The 19,618-nt window shown below is 44.9% G+C and overlaps 1 protein-coding gene across 1 annotated transcript in view; it reads left to right on the top strand.

Moving 5' to 3' along the window:
• The window catches only part of ENOX1 (ecto-NOX disulfide-thiol exchanger 1), a 299,647-nt gene that overhangs the window by 140,599 nt on the left and 139,430 nt on the right, over nt 1-19,618 (top strand). The window contains exons 5-8 of the mRNA XM_082675771.1: nt 2,317-2,487; nt 3,914-4,120; nt 7,773-8,006; nt 18,399-18,611. Coding sequence (XP_082531897.1) covers nt 2,317-2,487; nt 3,914-4,120; nt 7,773-8,006; nt 18,399-18,611 — 825 coding nt within the window. The remainder of the gene's footprint in view (nt 1-2,316; nt 2,488-3,913; nt 4,121-7,772; nt 8,007-18,398; nt 18,612-19,618) is intronic.

The following is a 19,618-nucleotide window of genomic DNA, read 5'->3' as shown; positions in this document are numbered from 1 at the left end:
TTATTGTAATTCATGGAGCTTTCATGCGGTCCTGAGTGGTTTCAGCCTTAAATCACCCTGTGTTGGCAAACACTAGTAAGGGCCCGGCCAGGAAAGGAACAGACCAATCTCATGTACGGAATGAGATTAAATAAAGGCATCAGCTGCCAGTATTCCCATTACCAATATTTCTATTTCTAATATATCCTCCTGAGAAGCCAATGTGTTATTTCAGTGATGATGACATTGGAAGCCGTTCTGCTGTTCTGGAGCTCCCCTTTAGAATTGGCATCGGGATCAGAAGGCTACATCTTGGTTTGTTTTAAAGAGTAGAGTCCATTTGTGGTAGTGGCATGTTATTAGGTCAATGATCTAGTTGGGTCATTCTAGGTGGAAACTTCGAAGTGGTTAAAAGAGATGTTTTTATATCCGGAGCCAGAGACCTGGACCCTAGTTCTGACTCTGCCATTTGTTGGCTTTGTGATGATGGAAATTTTACTTTACTGCTTTAAGCCTCGATGACTTTAGCTGTGAAATGGGAATAACACCTGTGAAACTTGATGAAGATTTCAAACGAAGAACCAAAGTGTGAGTCCTGCCTCTGTCACTTCCAAACTTTTATGTCATTTGTACTTCACTTTGTTTTGAACAATTATCAGTGAAGAATCCTGGAGTCCTAGGAGGCTAGTGCTCCAGGAGATTGTCCACTCAAAAGCCCCGTGTGAGAGATGAAGAACCTGAGAACCATAATTACAGAAGTACCTCGAATGTCAGGGCGACTGCTTTGAACGAGAATGCTTATTTGACATTTACACTGAGGGTTTCTTAAAAAAGGCCCAAACCAAGAAACAAACCCAAAACCCCACCTCATTTTCCTGAAGGAAGGCTGGTATGCAGTCAGATTAAATGGATTTCCTCATAAATGGGACAGCAGTCCTCTTGAGCTTATAAATCAGGATCGCCCTGCTTATTCTGTCCAGTCCAGAAGAGGAATGGAAATACCCAAAGCAGCTGGAGGAAAGCTATAATAAACTTCTTCCTAGAAAGGAAAAGGCCATGCTGGTCCTCTGTATCCCCTGGAGAGTCTTGGTAAACAAAGTCTATAGTTGTCACTTCACCTGCCTCTGGGCTTATCTGACCTTTCAGCACAGGTAAGCAAAGGGTGAGGCCATGCAGGGGCCTAAGGCACGGGCTGGCTGGACGTGAGAACCACAAAGGACAGGGGGTGGGAGGGAAGAATGGGAATGGTCTAGAATGATGGGGAGAAAAGGAGAACAAGAGATAGAAATTTCATCCCTGAGAACTATAGTGGAGGGGCACCAGGGCTACTGCTGGGGGGGCATCTGTGCTTCTGTCTGTCTACCTCCGAACAGTATCACACCACCAATGAGCGTATGTTACCTGAAAACAGAAGAATTCTCAGAAGAGGGATCCCCTTGCAGCTACTCTAGAAACTCAATACATCTGAACAGTCCCTACTCTTAGAAAGGTCTTACTAATTAAAAACAAATTTAAAAAATCCCTGTATATCACTTTTGAAATGACTTGCTTTCTTATCCCACTAAAAAAAAAAAATTCAGTGTTTATATTGGAAAACCCACCCTTTTTGTGCCCTTCCATTTTTTATGCAGGGCGTAAATTTGTATTTTTTATACAACAAATAAAGATTTCAGAAGGGTGGTCAATTATTTGCTGATTGAATTATAGGAAGAACGTGTGGTTATCCAATAGAACTCAGAAATGTATACAGCTAACATTATGCCCGCGTGTATCTAACCCAGCCTTAGTAATTATAATCACGCTTTGTTTTTTGCTTCCTGAGGGGAATAGGTTAGGTTGGACCTGAATGCATCATTATAAAGTAGGCACATATAAACTGAACTTCCTTAAATCGAGGTCACTTGGGTAAGAAGCCTCTTTTGATAAAACTGGTTGACAGTTGTATTCACTGGGCACTTCAGTGTTAAATGATATTCTTCCCACATCCTGGGTCATAAGGCAGTCACATCTACATCAAAGTTAAGAAACAGAAAATCACGTTCACAGTAACAGCAAAGCTTCATGGTGTGTGGCTTTACCCTTGAATATGCTGTGTTCTGTTCTGCCATGTTAATATTTTAAATAATATAACTTCCTTTCCATGTAGCATTACGTTCATCTTTTATTTTCTCTTTACCTTTTTGAAATAGCTTTCTATGTTGCTCTATTTATGCCAGGAGAAATTTCTAAAACATAGGAAGCATAAAGTCAAATCATCTTTTTAGGAAAACAGCATAAGTAACAGTAAAAACCAGTTTAAGATCCTCCAGCCAAAATGATATCTTGTGTACTTTACAGACTCAATCTGTGTACCAGGCTTTGATCCAGGCCTCAACATGATGACTGGGATCACCCCTATTAACCCAATGATACCAGGCCTGGGGCTGGTCCCACCCCCGCCAACAGAAGTGGCTGTCGTCAAAGAAATAATCCACTGCAAAAGCTGTACTCTTTTCCCCCAAAACCCAAGTAAGTGATATCTGTGAGAAGTATTTGATCATCGATTTAAGTTTCTTTCTTTTTTAATATAGTATTGCATTCATTTTCAGATGTGACTCAAAGTTCTCCCACCTAGGTACACAGAGTGGGGATCATTCTACAGAAGCCCTTCGTCTCTAGATTAAAACAAATATGTGGGTCCCTGTGTCTATCCAGGAGCTGAATTGACACCACGAAGGGAGCATGAGTGATTGGGGTGAACAGCCAGCATTAAGGACCTTTTTGCACGCAACAAAGTCTAGCATTTGCTGCAGATTGGAGTGTGAAATATGTGAACACTTCCATCCATCTTCACAAATGTGAGAGAGAAACTCTGAAATGCGTTTTGCTAGATGGAAAACGGAATTAATTTGGCAGTTAGCAGTTGGGTGGTGGAGGGGAGCGGGGAGCCTGCATCTCAGAGCTCCTGGACCAGATTGCATTCGCTTGAAGGAAACATACATTTGATGAAATAAATAGGCCAGTTTGTTGTTTTTTTTTTTTTAACTTAGTCTCTGATACTAAATTCATGGGCTTCAATAGCTGGGATTTTTTTTTATTCATATGAAATCAGTGTTGCCTTTTTAAAGTGGACTTTTCAGAAGATTGCTTTTTATCTTTTTATGCAGTCTCCCTCAGATTTAGTAGTTTGCTCATTTAAATGTGAATAATAAAAAAAAAAAAAAGGAGGGGGTGGTTTCAGGCCTTGTGTTTCGCAGCCAAGTAAGTACTGCGCCTGCTTTCAGGCTCTGCTCCCAGTTCTGCCTTACTGCTCCATTATCCTGCAACCAGACAAGGCAGACAACAACCATCGGTTTGTTTTTTTTGCTGTACGCGGGCCTCTCACTGTTGTGGCCTCTCCCATTGCGGAGCACAGGCTCCGGACGCGCAGGCTCAGCGGCCATGGCTCACGGGCCCAGCCGCTCCGCGGCATGTGGATCTTCCCAGACCGGGGCACGAACCCGTGTCCCCCGCATCGGCAGGCGGACTCTCAACCACTGCGCAACCAGGGAAGCCCAACCCTCGGTTTTTCGTCATGTTTTCAGTTCATCATGCTCTGTACTTCATGAAGTTTTTTTTTTTTTTTTTTCCGATTTTCCGGGCCTCTGTATTATGAAGGAGAAATGAAATGATGGTAACATTTGCTTGATCTCTGTTCGCGGACGAGCATAGCCACTCTGTGTAGAAATGAACACAGAAAGTAGAGAAAGGTGGGGAGGAGGAGGGGACAGGCACTGAAAGCCGGGACAGCCTGCCATCTGTGTAGATCACTCTAGAAATCCATCATTACTCAGAATGGAGAAAGGTAGTCTGTGAGTTTGACTTTCACCAGGTGAACCAGAAAACAAACAAACAAACACACAAAACAGCAACTATAACTAAAAGGCAAAACCCGCTGTTTTTTTGTGATTCTCAGATCTTCCACCTCCCTCCACAAGAGAACGACCTCCTGGGTGTAAGACCGTGTTTGTCGGGGGATTACCAGAAAACGCCACTGAGGAAATCATCCAAGAAGTCTTCGAGCAGTGCGGCGACATCACAGCGATTCGGAAAAGCAAGAAGAATTTTTGTCACATTCGCTTTGCCGAGGAGTTCATGGTTGATAAAGCCATTTACCTTTCCGGTACTTTGCATCACATAAGGGGGTTTTCTCGGCGCTTTGGGATGTTTTGTTACGTTAATATGAGCGTATTCCCTTTTGCCTTAATGCAAAAGGGAATAAAAGTCCTCACAGTTTGGGGCTGGAGAAGGAGGAATTCTGCCCTTAGGCTGCCAGAAGCTCCCTGTTAAGTCTGTGAACGCACGTATGTCCCTGCTGCAGACATGGTGTCCTACCATCCAGGCTTTAGGAATTCCATCGAGTTTCTAATCAATGTTCTCAAGTGCTTCTTAGATGAGAAGCAGTATTATGAATACTGAGGACCATTATTATTATTGGATGTAATTCTCTGGGGGAATAAAGTCCTCTCTCAGCATAATTTCAGTTTTTCAGAAGTGGTTCACTTTCTAGACACCAGGGCGCCAGATGAGTGCCTTGCAGACAGTGGTCCCCAGGCCTGAGGAGGAGGCCCAGGAAACCGCCCCGTTGCTAGTGCATTTAGCCTGGCTAAGCCCACCCCACCATCCCTGCTTGTCTGGTGCCATTTATCAGGGACATTTTTACAGAGGTTGAAATTAAGCCTCCTGCTGCCTTCCACCCTATGGGTGTTGGAGCAAATGTATGGAGCCTGTCAGCAAGGCCTTTGCCAAATCTAAGCATCGCAGAGCTGGTATTGAAATGTAGCTTTGGAAGGATGTCTTTTTAGATTTAACTCACTGCCATTCCCTCTCTGTCTCCATCTGCATATTTCAGTCTGTCACTCTGCACATCTCACTTCCCTCTTCCAGAGGCAAAGCTAGTGGGGAAAAGTGGGAAAAGAAGAGGGGAAAAAAAATCTGAACATTACTACCAGGTTTACCTAACTCTGCAGTCAGCCCCATGACCATAAAATTGTCTTGCAAACCCCAGAAGCCCTGGGGTTATTTCAACACTGAAGAGACTTTCCTGAGCGAGATAGTGACCTAGAGAACTTTAAAACCCTTATTCCAATAAAACCTGACAGTGGAAAAGAAAGCCTGAAAGTATTCCAGAATGGAGGTGGACGATAAAACATCAAATAAAAATACAACACTCAGCTCTCTCACAAAGTCTTGAACGACAGCATCAGAGTAATCTATTAGACAACTGGGGATTCTATTGAGTGTGTGGCACTGGCTTTCACATGTCTCCGGCAAGATAACCTCTCTCTGAGCCTCTCTTTTCTCTTCTGCAAAATCGAGATAGTAATAGTGCTACCTCATCGGATTGTTATGCGGAATGAATCAAAATAAGGGATATTAAGTGCCTAGCAGGGCACGTGCCACATGGGAACCATTCAGTAAGTGGTTGTTTTTAACACAGATATCCTGATGATGATAGAGAAGGAATCCTGCCCTGGGAATTTGGGTTCTAATCACAGCTCCACCAATACAACTATGACTTTACCCCCCCCGATTAAATGAAAGGGCTACAGTAAATCAAAGGTGTTTTTCAACACTGACATAACATAATGTTTAGACCCAATCAGAAAACTCATAGTACATTGCCAAAAGATGAACAGTTCCATATTTAGGCACATGAAAGTTTCAGATTTATGCCTTGATGCTGTATTTTTTTCAAGCTCTGACCCGGGCCCCTGCCTGACTACCCCTTGGCATCCCACAGCAAAGGCCTCACCTCCAGCCGACCTGCCTGAGTACACAGGGGTCTCCCAGCTCTGCCTGGGCTGCCCCGGCAAGGTTGCAGCATGGTCCTGGGAAGATCTGAAAGGCTGACTGGGAGGGGCAGGAAGGAAGGCAGGCTGCCGCTCTTACGTAAGAGCTCCCGCAAGCCCTAGCCCAGCTGGATGGCCTAATTTTAGGACCACAATCACATTTGAGGGCCAAGCTAATTTTAGACTCAGCCTCATCACGGGCTCTTTTAAGGCCTTAATGATGGTGTTGTGATGAAAGAGAGGGTGATTTTTGGAACCAGAAATGTCTGAAAAGTGATGCTCTGGACATGACCAGGGGAAAGTTGCTTGGCCAGTTGGGACAGCTGGCCAGGCCATTCTGCCTGCTCAGCTGTTACGTATATATCACCACGGCCTGCTGATTTGTTAAATTTCCACAGCCCACAACAAAAATATACTCTGCTCTAGCATTAATTCTGCTCCTCTGTGATCAGATGTTTGCTTTTTTTTTCTTTTTGCTTGTGAACACTTCTTTCAAAATTTATTTTCTAACATCTTTATTGGGGTATAATTGCTTTACAATGGTGTGCTAGTTTCTGCTGTATCACAAAGTGAATCAGCTATACGTGTGCCTACATCCCCAAATCCCCTCCCTCTTGAGATGTTTGCGTTTTTGATAGGTATTGTTATGTCTTCCCAGTTTTAGAGAGACAATACCTTTTAAACCTGGGAGTGAGAAGGTCATAACAGGAATCAGACTTGAGATCTGTTTCACATTTGTAACTTTTCAAAGGTGTGAAGTACCCTACTGGGGAGAAGCCAGCCTCTCCTGGGATTTTTCAGCTGAGTTTCAACCCCAAATGCTAAAATAATCCATTGAAATCTACCACAAGGTCCCGAGCATCAGTGCAGTGCAGCCTAGCATTTCACAGTGGTGTCTCATTTGCAAAGTCCCTGCACAGCAAAAGTGCTTATTTTGCTCTCTCTTCTGGCAGCCCCTGACAGCAGGGATCCTGCTGGGACCTGAATTTATGTTTTTAAAAATCTGAGTACCCCAAACTGAAGAGCAACCTCAAAGCCAAACCTCCTTCCCTTGAAGTTAGTCTGGCGGCCTGGTTTCAGTTCTGTTTGTGTTGATTTCTCAGATCAAGTTTCTGCTTATAATCTTTATAAGTTGTGTAGCTCACAGTAAATCCCCCAAGGACTTCCAGGCCCATTTTTTTGGTCTAGCTCTGGGCTCTCACACGGGCTCCTGTGGCCTTCAAAGATTGCATTGGACAATTTGCGCAGTGCTGCGTGCCAGATGAGGTGCTGGAGGGGCTGTAAGGAAGGCCGCGGTGAGGCCTCTTGATTGAAGGTAAAATATTCTCCTGTGTGCCCCAGAGGATAAGTGGAAATAAAACAGTATTGCAAAATTGCCTTGGTAATTGTGGCTTTTGCAGCTGCCGAGAGAGAATGGAGCAAGCAGCGTTTTCTAGGAGAATGAAGCAATAGCCTGTGAGTGAGGTGTCACGGAATTTACTTTGTAGATCTTTTTAAATATCATAGATAATATTTATGAACTCGCACTCCACCTCTTTCTAACAAATAAAAGTAAGAGGGCTTATTGCAACAGAGTTACAGTAAATTGAAAATATAAAATTGAGGCCATAAAAAACGGAGGGGGGAAAAAGCTACATGCCCAATATTTTTCTGATCTTCCTGGAAGCCAGAAGGAAGAAGGAGTTAGGATAAGTGCCCTGGTTCTTGAGATCATCCTCTTGGCAACATTGGCTTGAAGACCCCTCCCACTGGAGCGTTTATCCCCACATCTATAATAGGCGTACCTTGGGCCGCGCTTCCGCTTCCGGATGGCCTCGGAGGGTAACAGCTTCCCACCTCCTATGGGAAGGATGTCTTTTGTAAGGGAAGAAGAAATCAGTGAGAGCTCCCCTGGCGCGCCTTGAGGGCCTGGCCCCGACTGTGACAGTCGTGCGTGACAGTGTTGTGACAGTGTGATGTGACCCGCCTTCCCACTGGTTTCAGGTTACCGGATGCGCTTAGGGTCTAGCACGGACAAAAAGGACTCAGGCCGGCTGCACGTGGACTTCGCCCAGGCCCGGGACGACTTCTACGAGTGGGAGTGCAAGCAGAGGATGCGCGCCCGCGAGGAGCGGCACCGGCGCAAGCTGGAGGAGGACCGGCTGCGGCCGCCCTCGCCGCCGCCCATCATGCACTACTCAGAGCACGAGGCCGCGCTCTTGGCCGAGAAGCTGAAAGGTAGGAGCTGCGCGCGTTTGCTTCCTCCGCCACCCTGCCGGCCATGGCCCGCCGCCAGGGAAACAGAGTGATCCCCAAGGGCCGGGCCCAGGTGTTTCTCCTGTCCCTTCGCGTGCTGAGTTCATGGGACCGGGGTCCCCCGGGCTTCCTCCTGCTGCCTGGACAGAGCCGTGCCCCTGCCCAGCCCTCTCCCCTGCCTCCTCCCTGAATGTGTGTGTATATATCAATCAAACTCAAGCAGAGGGGGGCAGAAGAGCCCTCCGCACTAGCCCCGTAGCAGGCCACCATCTGACTTCCTACCCCTGTTGAATGAACCAGTGCCTCCTCCTGCAGGCGGGCAGGTCCCGGGGCTCCTCCAGGTCTGTAGTTTGCACCTCTGCTGGCCTCTTAACAAAGCCCCCCCCCCACACACACACACAAGGCTTGTCTGCAACCGTGCTGGGGCCTGTGCAGAACAGAAGAGAAATGTAGAATAGGCTCCCTGTCTTTAGAGATGGAGGGGAAGGGACCCTCCTAACGTCTATGGAAGAATTAGAACTAGAAGTGGGCACGTGTCATTTCTTTGACTGTTTTCTGTGCTCCTCTCCCGGGTTTGAGGCCCTGGGGCATAAAGACAGAGAGACGGAGGCTTTAGTACCTGCCACAGTGAACTACAGATGACTGGGGAGAGGCCAGATTTGGAAGTTAGGATGACATGTGTGTCAGTTCTGATCCATTATTGAGCAGAGTTGTTTGACTCCAGCAACATGGGTGCACTTACAGGCAAGTGATGGTCACACCCTCCGCAGTCTGTTGGGCGTGTCAGGTTTCGATGAAAAAACAGGTCATGGTCGCTGGCCACGATGAACTGTAATACAAAGCCAATGACGTGATTGTCAACCAACATATGAGCAACATGCTTTGGGAACTCACGGACAAGTGTGAGTGGTGTTGATGACAGTGTCAAGAAAGTCTTCACAGAGGAGGCAGAACTTGAACCTTGCAGGATAAACAAGATTTGTCTCCCCAGGAGAAGAAAGGGCCTAAAGACATTCTTGTCAGAGGCTGGAGCTCAAAGAGTAAAGACAGAAGGAGGCAGAGGGGAATTGGGCACAGGAGGAGAAAGGCAAGTCGCCTCCTCGGGGGAACAGAGCGAAGGTGAAGCTGGGAAAGCAACCTGAGGCCAGATGGTGAAGGCCCTCGGGCTGCCACCGGATTTGGGTTTTATTCCATAAACAATGGAGAAGTCTTTAGGAGAGGAGAGATGCGATTGATCCTTGGAGTGTTTTAGAGCATAGCTGGCAGTGTTTAAAGTGGATTGGATGTTTTCACTAAAGGAAATATGAAAAGCTGCCTGAAACCTATTTTAGGAAGATTGGAAGTTGACATTCTGTTTCTTTAAAAAAGCATTTAAGGGCTTCCCTGGTGGCGCAGTGGTTGAGAATCTGCCTGCCGATGCAGGGGACACGGGTTCATGCCCCGGTCTGTGAAGATCCCACACGCCGCGGAGCGGCTGGGCCCGTGAGCCATGGCCACTGAGCCTGCGCATCCAGAGCCTGTGCTCCGCAACGGGAGAGGCCCGCGTACCGCACAAAAAAAAAAAAAAAAAAAGGCATTTAAAAAAAAAAAAAAAAGACTTCTGCTTCTAGCCCCCATCCCCTGCTCCAGCCTTGGGAGCCCCTAATCAGATGCAGTTGCCACTGAAACTATTGACTTGGGGAAAAAAAAAAAAAAAACACCTCACATTGTAAGAGCTGTGAGTTGAGTTTATTCAGTGTCTTATTGAGGACTCTAGCTCAGGGGACAGCCTCTCAGCTCTGAGGAAATTTTCCAAAGAGGTAACGGAGGAAGTCAGTATATATGTGATTTTGGTGAAGGGGGTGCCTGTACCCAAGCACACAGGAGAAGGATGCTGCTAGTCACAAGGAACAGATATCTTAGTTAATGGCTTTAGTACTTTTCTAAGTATGGGAAGATGCAAGAATTTGGGTTCATAAAAGTTTTTTCTGAAAATATCTACCCATGTGGAAGGCTGTTCTTCCAGTTTCCCCAGAGCACAGAGTGCCGCATTCCTTTTCTCTGCCCTGAATTCCTTTCAGGGTGTGTTGAAGGTCAGCGACTGCAGTGGCTAATGACCTGATCCTTGTAGATCCTTCTTTAGTTGACGTAACCATAGAGCACCTCTCACTGATGCCCTTGGCATATGCTCTGCTGCTCCGAGAAGGCGTGTCTTACCATCATAGGCTGTGGCTGTCCCTTTAATAAAAAGCACGTAAAATGCACATGCAGACATCCTCACTTTTCCATTCAGACTAGAATCCATAAGGAGTGGGCAGAATGAGAAAGAGCAACATTCTCAAGCAGGAATGTTGATTTTGGAACAAATAATTTTTTCTTTAATATCCAGTACATTGTGTAGTATCACCTCACCTAATGAGCTACGTCAGCTAAACTGTATTCGATCGTGTCCACACCTAGAAGTGACAAAAACTAGCACCTTGGCGCCATGACCCCGTGGAGGAGTTTCAGGAAAGTTTGGCATCTATGTTAGGTTCTTTTTAAGAAACCAGCACAGAAGTGTCTTTGCGTGTAAGAGTTCCACAGCATTGCCTTTCCTGTTAAAGGATAGCAGATTGGGAAGTCAGTTTGGTAAAGTCATTTGCAAACCGTGCCGTTTCAAAACTGTATATTTATATAGATGAGTATAATTTGAAGAATTTAGAAGCCGTACTTTTGCCAAGTACTGTGTGATCCCTTGAGGAGAGAACAGATTGGAAATTTTAATAGATGGCAGTCACAGTAAAATGAGCTAGATGGGGCGACATCTTAGGCAACAGTCAGGTAATATCAAGCATGACAATTTCAACCCAAGCACAGAGTTTGGAGTATAAACAGCATTTAATTGCTTAGGAAATTGGCTGCCTCTGAGAGGAAATCCACTCCTTGCTCCTGATAACGCTGCAGAGCCAGACAGCAGGAGCCAGGGACACTGTTTCCCTGAAGATGATTTCCTTGATGTGGGGATGTAAAACGCCATCAAGACCTCCGGTAAAAAAAAGCCCGGATCAGAAAGGAAATGGAAATACAATCTGAACATACCTAATTGGATTTGACTTTTTTTCCTCCTCTGAGAAATCTTGCTATCTCAGGTTTATTACAAGCATTTTTTCCCCCATTTTACACCATACTCGTTTAGCCTTACAATTTTCTTGTGGAAAATCAGCTTTATCCAGCAAAATCTGTACTGGCCAAGTCTTTACTATAACCGACAAGGACCTCCATATCCTGCCCGGTGGTAAAACTATGCATACAGTAGATGCTCAGTAAATTAATTCCTGTCTCTCTTTCTTAGCTGTTTGGAGCTATGAGCGTGTTGCATTTCCGGCCAGCAGTGCTACCAGGCATGATGGGAAGTGTAGGGAAGTGCGGTGTGCCCTCGGCCATCATTCCACTCACTCCACAAGTATTCGCTGAGCTCTTGGCCACATCCCTGACACTGTGATGCCAGGGAAGCAGCACACAAAGCCCCTGCCTCACAGAGTTTAGGTGTAGTTTAGGTTTCTTGAGTGACAGAGGCAATTACAAAGCTCTTCCCACTATTATGCGTGGGAAGTGCAGCGCGCTAGCCCGGGAGTGGTAGGCAACCCAGCCTGGCAGAGGTGGGGTGAGAGAGGGGTGACTTTCTGGGGCCCGGTAGCCCCGATCCAGTGGTCCCTGGGTCTTCTGAGTTGTAATGGTGTAGCGCCTGAGGCACTGAGCACCCAGTGTCCATTATGGTTCATACAAATTCTAAAAAAGAAAATTAGCGGGCACCCTGCTGATTAAATAGACATTGTTCCGAGACAGTTCAACTTAGTGAAGACTGACTGGGAAGTAACTGCTCACAGATCCAAAGTTTGTAGCACGGCTTTGAGAAAGTGAGAAGCAGCTCAATACCACCATAATTACACTTTATTGGAAACAGTAGCACCAGGCAGATGAGATAATGAATTTCTCTGTGTCTAACACAGACCATCCACCCCTGGAGGAGCCCCCTGTTTGGACTGTGGAAGGGAGAGATTGATTAGACAGTGAGGAAGGATGATCTCCTGATTCACTGGGGATTTCTCCTGGCAAGAGCATTTAAAAGTTCTTGTGTACTTTTTCCCCCTTTGGAAAGCTTCACATAATCTTTCATTATATGATGAATGACGAGTTTCTCTCTGAATCAGGTGAAGTTTTGACAAAGCTTTGCAAGCATTGTCCTTGGGATTCCCTGATATGTCATCCAGGATACAGTCTTCCTGCGATCAGCATTTGTAATTTCTGAGGACTAGTCTCTGATGTGCCTACAGAATGGCCCCCGATCAGCCTGCCAGAGGGAGAAACCGCGGAAGCGGTTGCCAGCATCTTGCTGAGATGGTTGTCAATATTTATGGTTCTGAGAAACTAAAAAACTCAATAATGCTCTGAGCCAAGTCGAAGTTCCGTTAGCTGGGAGCCAGGCTTCCTTCTCAGGGCAGAGGAGATACAAAGCACGGGAACCTGTTTGAGAATCACGTCCTTGGACGTTACTGACCTTCACACGGCAAGATAGACCATTTCAACTAGAAACGCTTTATCTGATCCCAAAGCAGGAATAATCAGTGCATGTTTATGTTGTCCCTGCTGAATTTTCTCATTTTCACAGGTACTAAATTGTTGGAGAGATTGTGTGTGTGTGTGTGTGTGTGTCTGTGTGTGTGTAAGTGAACTTGTAGGTATGTCGAGGGTAAAGGGGGAAGTGTTAACATTTATGTAGCCTTTCACACTATCAGTGATTTGAAGGCTAGGTGAGGTCCCACCCCTCTTGATGGTTAATTGAGCAGCCAGAGAATGGAGATTTGTTTAGGGATGTCTAAGTTTTAGGTACACATAGTGAAATTTTGGGAATGTCGTCGTAGCAGTGCCGTCCTGGAATGTCCATTCTACCTGAATCAGTATGTGGCTGTACACTATAAGTTATTTCCACCTATCATAGAGGCTAGAAGTCAGGGACAGCTGTATAGACATGCCATTCATTCTCTGTGTGTGTGTGTGTCTGTGTGTCTGTGTGTCTGTGTGTCTGTGTCTGTCCCCATTTCTGTGGAAAGAAAAGTGTTGTAGAATGTCTTCCTTTGTACCCTCATTCTCGAGACGTTTTGTTCAAACATGGAATCTCCCTTCCTGTCATTCCTTTCTAGACCCACCAGAAATCAGGCTACTCCAACCCACTTCAGTTTTCATATTCAGGGCTCATGGCCTGGCTCTTGTCACACTTATTGTTCTGAAATTCAGGGCCAGATCTCCCTGTGCACCCAAAGAGGGAGAAGAAATACAAAATGAGCCTGTATCAGTGATTTTACTTAACTCACTAATTAATGAGAGAATGAGTAAGATGTTAAAACTGGTTCAAAAGAGAGTTTGCTTTGTAAAGACATATTTTCTTCTGGACAAAAATTCATTTACATTGTTACAGAGAAGAATTATTTGCATTGTTATGCCTTTTCACAATTTGTCTTCTGTCCCTAAAGAGTTGTAAAATAGCCTAGTCAATAACAATTAGAGATTCACATCCCTGGAAAATCAGATAATGCCAGAGGCGGGTGGAGAGGATCCTCTAGCCGAGCATTCCATCGAAAGGATTTGCAGTCTCTGTGCCCATTTCCAAGACGTTGACATTTTTTTTCACATTTTTTTCTGGGATGAAGATGACTGACGTTTAAGCAGCTCTTCTTTAAATGGGGGTGGAGGGTTTGGGGACAGGAATTCACAAAGCTCATGAGAATCACGTCAGAGCCTTTCAGTATTCGCCACTCTCTCAGATGCGACTTTCCATTTCAGGTTTTCATTATCTTTTAACTTAGGTGAGCTCCTCACCAGTTTCCCTGGCTTTTATTGAGTGATTTCTTCTAGTGCTTCTCCAGTTTCAATGTGCATATGAAACGCTTGGACTAGGATGCAGATTCTGAGTCTGGAGGCCTGAGGAGGGTAAGGCTACGTTTTTGATAAGCCCCCCAAACGAGGCTCACGCTTGTGGTTTTTGACTAGCAAAGATGTTTGCCACGTGCAATTTTTAGAATGCCTCCTACGTGCCCCGTGCTCAGTAAACGTGGAGAAGAGGGGTAGGGAGGGAGGTGACGAGAAATGAAATAAGATGGGTATGGATTCAGATACTGAAGTGTGATCATCATTATAATATTATTTAGTCCTCACGAAGCTGAATACAAAGGTTATCACCTTCCCAGAATTAAAAAGCTAAATTCAAAGCTAAATGTAAGGGTTATTACCTTCCAGAATTTAAAAAAAAAAAAAAAAACTTTCAAAAAGATTTTTAAGTCATTGGATAAGCTGATTAGCTTACTGTGGAAAGCTCTGCTTCTGTGTAATTATCTGATATCTCTCTTAACTTTCATTGCTTATGGGAATAACCTCGGAGGCCTGGAGGATGAAAGGACCAGCCAGCTTAAGTGCCGTGAGAACATTTATCTCTGGTAGACAATGTGAAAACACTCTTCAACCTGAAATTAAAATGTTTATTATCAACTGGTATTTCCCAACTTTTGACCACTGGATTTGCTGTAACTTTCCAGCACTAATGCACTGCAGATCTATTAGAAATAGAGTATAATGAAAGAAACTACGAAGGGAAAAACTCAGAGTGAGCAGAAGACTGAAATATGTTTTGGAAGTTTTCTTCTCACGTTGACCCCTCAGAACTGGAGGGCCAGTGGATACAGGAACCAATGATTACTGTATAGAGTGACTAATGTTTTCATAGCAGGATAGGTAGGGAATTGTGGAAACGTAGCAAAGGGACACCGAATTCATGTTAGGGTTGCAGAAAAGCTTCCTTTATGAAAGGCACTTAGGCTGACTCTTGAGGGAAGCATTAACAGTTAGCCGGGTAGACCAGGAGTTCCGGGGCCCCTAGGATGAGTGCACAGTACATGCTAAAGCAGGGAGACAAGGCCATGGTCCTTAACAAAGAGGAGTGTGACAAAGGAATGGCGAACGGATTGAAGGGGAAACTGCAGCTCAAGGGAGGCCATGGAGCAAACAGTTGCAGTAGCCCAGGTGTGACATTGTGAAGACGCTGAATAGAAAACATTGGGCAATTTTTAATGAGCAAATGGTCCATAGTCACTCCAAAATATGCCAATTTTCCCAATTCTTTGTGTGGAGAAGGCATGTCTGCACATTCTAGTTTCTGAAGGGCACCCACGTTCAGAGTTGAACCCACGCATGTTCACAGAAAGTATTTGGAATTTTTATAAGTGCGTCTTTGATGTGATTTTTATGAGCCGTGTTAATTTATTTCCGCATGAATAGCTTTAAGAGTGCCGCAATCTAAATCCTGTTTAAATTAGTTTATATTGTTTTCTGTTTTCTCTGTGATCTTTCCCCTGAATCCAGAATTGAATTTTCATTTGGGTATTGAAAATGACCGCTCCCAACACCCTCCTGTAGCCGTTCAGGGGGAGCTGCTGGCTTCGTCTTCATTTAATATAAAGTCACGTCTTACATGGCAACAGACATCGACTAGACTTAACCAGTCATTCGTTAGCTAATGTTTTCACAGTTAATTTGAACGTCAGTACATCAGTCATCCACCAGCCCGCCTCAGAAAGTTCAGAAACGAGGATGAAATTGGGAGTTTTCAAAACCATGTACTAAGCGATATATATATGTATATATGAGATATATACAGTATATAATGTATATTTTATTTTATTCATATATACTGAGAAAATGGAATTCTGCCTACTATTACTTGTTACAATGTTAGAAAGTCTCTTGCCTACTTACTTTTTCAGCTGTGTATTTTCAGTTGCTTAATCCTAAAATTGCTGTCTCTCTTTCTGAAAACTATCAATTAGCTCTGATCTGGTGAACTTACGCTTTAGGTCTAAGAGTGAAGAACGATAAAAATTGGCTCTTAGGTCATTCAAGGAAACATGCATTTTTAAAATTTAAGTGTGTTCTTCCTGACAGTAAATTAGGGTATTTATGGACTGCGTAACCACAAGCAAGAGAAGAAAAAACTGCGCCCCTGCGAGGGTGAAAGAAAAATGGGACCCCGTTGCTCGCTCTCTCTCTCCTTGGAAGCCCCATAATGAAAATATCTAGGATTTTTCTCTGTGTTACATAGAGATGCAAGTCACAGCAAGGGGGAAATATGGTTCATGAAGTCAGAGTTCTCTTTTCTGTTGTTGTTATTTTTTAAGAGGGGGACAAAAAAAAGAAAAGATTTCTTACAAGCATTAGGTTGATTTCTGCGTCTTTTCGGAGGCCCATTCTCCTAACACATATCTGCAGAGACGCAGAGAGAGGGAGAGAGGCAGAATTTATTCTGACTGTAAGGGTCGCAGTGGGGCTCCCACAAGCATAATGCTGAATTATGGGCCTCTCCACGGGGTGAACGCAGTGTTAAGTTGTGTGATGGATTCTATCTTATACAAGCCGCTCTGGTCCATGAAATAAGAACCCCGTGCAGCTGGAGTTCACTGAGGGTTGAACTCAGACTGAAATTCCAGAGTTAACAAAACTGTGCAAACCAGCTGTGACGCTGAACAAGTGTGCGCTCAGTTGCGGGTTGGTTGAAATTGGCAAGGAAACTTGAGTCTTTCACGTGCGGGCCGCCCTGTGGGCCTTCCCCAGGCCACTTATCTCCTCGGATCAAAGCGTGAGGGCAGAAGGGGCAGGTTTGCCCAGGAGTAAAGCTTTGATCCCCAAGCCCAGGCTGGCACCACCCAGGCGGGAGAGGGCCCGGGACGGTGGCCCATCAACAGCAGGATTTCCATCCTGGAGAATCCACAGGCGCTGGGTCAAGCGACCCTGCCTTCACTCAGTGCACGTACCTCCTGGGCAGGAAGCAGCCACAGCAGTGAAGTGCCCTGGTCTGAAAGGGGGCCTCTGGGAGAAAAGGTACTCACGGTGTTCCCACAGCGCTCCGCCAGATTCACAAAGCACTCCGCGAATGCAGACTTTGTATGGTGTGTAAAATACTAACAGCGGTGGTTGATTGTAAAACCTCTGGTGAGTAAAATAAAATAAAATAAAATTCCTTTACTAAACGTGAACCACCCTCTGTCTGTTCATCTAGAGTGTGTATGTATGTGTGTGTGTATACGTATGCACACAAGATATAATAATATATAAACAGTGGAATATACACATACAGTGTATAAGGATGTCCCTGCTGTCCCTCTAGTAGAGGGAACATGGTAGTCACTTAGCATTTGTCAAATGCGTGAGAAGCATCTGAATCTTTTAGTCTAATTTTGCTTCTTAGTTTTAGAACTCAGATTCTACTCAGTTTACTTGGAAAATGTAGGATTTTTTAAAAATTTTTTATTGAAGTATAGTTAATTTACAATGTTGTGTTAGTTTCTAGGATATTTCTCTTAAATCACATCTTTTTGGGGGTAAAAAAATAGGGATGAAAGGCTCGTCTCCTCAAGTTTGTCTGGAAAATACGCAGTGAGCCTTCAGCAATGGGATCAATTAACGTTGTAATAACTGATATACAGCTTCCACTTCCAGTTAACTTAATCTCCTTCAAACTTGCTTCTTCTCCACCTTCAAGTCAGTCGTAAAACACAGATCTATTCCAGTAACTATTTGCGAACGGGCAAGTATATTGGTTTCTTTGAAATAAACTTTATCACTTATTTACAGGCAGAACCTCCCATCCCCTCCCCCCATCAACACACCCCTCCAACCAAGTTCAAATGGGTTTCCAGTAGCCTTCCAAGGCAAACACTGACCACCCCGGAACAGGTCCTCTTTTGTTGAAAACAAGGAAATATTCTAGTTTTCAGCCTAATCAAATACGTTCTATTAAACCTAAAGTGAAATTAGTTTTGAACTGCAGTAGTATAAGAATTGACCTATTCCTACTACCACCTTGGGAACAATATCTCACATCACAACCACTTTTAAAAGTAAATTAATCTGTCATCCACATCTTGACAATAACTCAGCAGATTCTAAGTCAGAAAACTAGTATCACTGTATGCTATTTCTGGTGAAAGAATAAAGAAATCAACTGGAGGCCAGATAGGTGAATAACAGTTTTTCGAGCCAGTCTTAAGAAGGAGAAATCTGGGTTTGGTGGAAGAGTGCAGTTGTACCGTATTTCAAAGGATGCCCAGAACAGATCTTCTAAAACTGAGCTCATTGAGAGGGTGAACCACCCCTTTGTTTCTTGGGTGGTTGTGCAGTGCTGTGGAGCTAGATGTGGGAAGACAAGCTAAGTGATGATGGAGCCATTAGTCACAGGAAAGCTCACGAGGTCAAGTTCTGAAAACATATCCATTAGGATGGACCGTGCTTTGCCTTTAGAGAGGAACCAAAGTGAAAACCAAAATCTTTTCTGGGCGTGATTTGGACTTGGTGGTTTTGCATTTCCAGACGATAGCAAGTTTTCAGAGGCCATCACAGTGCTGCTGTCCTGGATTGAGCGAGGGGAAGTAAACCGGCGGTCCGCAAACCAGTTCTATTCCATGGTGCAGTCGGCCAACAGCCATGTCCGCCGGCTGATGAACGAGAAAGCCACCCATGAGCAGGAGATGGAGGAGGCCAAGGAGAATTTCAAAAATGCCTTAACCGGGATCCTCACTCAATGTAAGTAAGATTTTGGGGGGCCATCTCTTTTGTCACGACGTTGCCTTTTCTTATGTACTCTTTTTTTTTTTCATTTGGGGGTAAGTAGTCCCATAATTTCCCATCTTACTCCATATCGAATGGCAGAACCTCATAAGCAATTTCATGTCCTGTGGCAACTTGGAGGAACACGGACCCCGCCCTGAGAGCTTACTTCTCAAGGTGAGCAGCATTTCTGTAGCTTTTCCTCAGAACACCCCGCCTGGCCCCCAGGGCGGGGCAGACAGACGCTGCTTCGGTGCCTGCTGGACCCACTGCAGTTCACACCGCCCCTGCAGGGTGGCCACCCTCACTTGCGGGCTCTACACCCAGACCCGCACGTCCTCCCCGTGCCGAGAGTAGAAGCCGCCCCTGAATACACTGTCACGCATTGTCCTTGGGCTCTGTTTAGAAAGAAGGTCAGAAAGACTCCTCCTCAGGATCCTTTATTTGAGGTGAGCCTTGGCTGTCAACACCGGCAACTCAGGAGTAGAGATTTTTCTGCAGTATTATTTTTTGTCCTTTTTTTCATTCGGAAAGCAAATTGCCTGAACCACTGGATGCCGGTGATTTTTCACGTCCAGATCCTAAATTGGTGAAAGGGAGTAAACGGGGCTTTTTCTCATAGAACAATAGTTAGGGAAATTACCCAGGGCTCTATTCAAAACAAAGGACATATATTTTTTTCCGGGCACTCTGCGTCTGTAGTTAATGTCACAGTGGCATCACGCCTCACAGCTGCTCATGTGCCCCTTGCTTGGTAAAAGCTGTTAAATGACACTTGTAACGGTGCCGCGCTCCATTCCGCACCAGGTGCAGGACCCCGCACGGGACGGCAGCATATGCCATTTACATATTCATTCTGAGAATACGTATTATTTTCAATGACATCATGTGCCAGAACGCCCATCACCTCTTTCATCAGTGTAAACCCCAGCCATAATGTATCCATTAGGATGGAAAGAGAGGAGGGGATGAAAAACCAGCAT

This window comes from Grampus griseus, assembly GCF_964374135.1.
Source record: "Grampus griseus genome assembly, chromosome: 18".
Lineage (NCBI taxonomy): Eukaryota > Metazoa > Chordata > Mammalia > Artiodactyla > Delphinidae > Grampus > Grampus griseus.
Note: the sequence above shows the minus strand (reverse complement) of the source record. Positions and strands in the feature narration are given on the sequence as shown.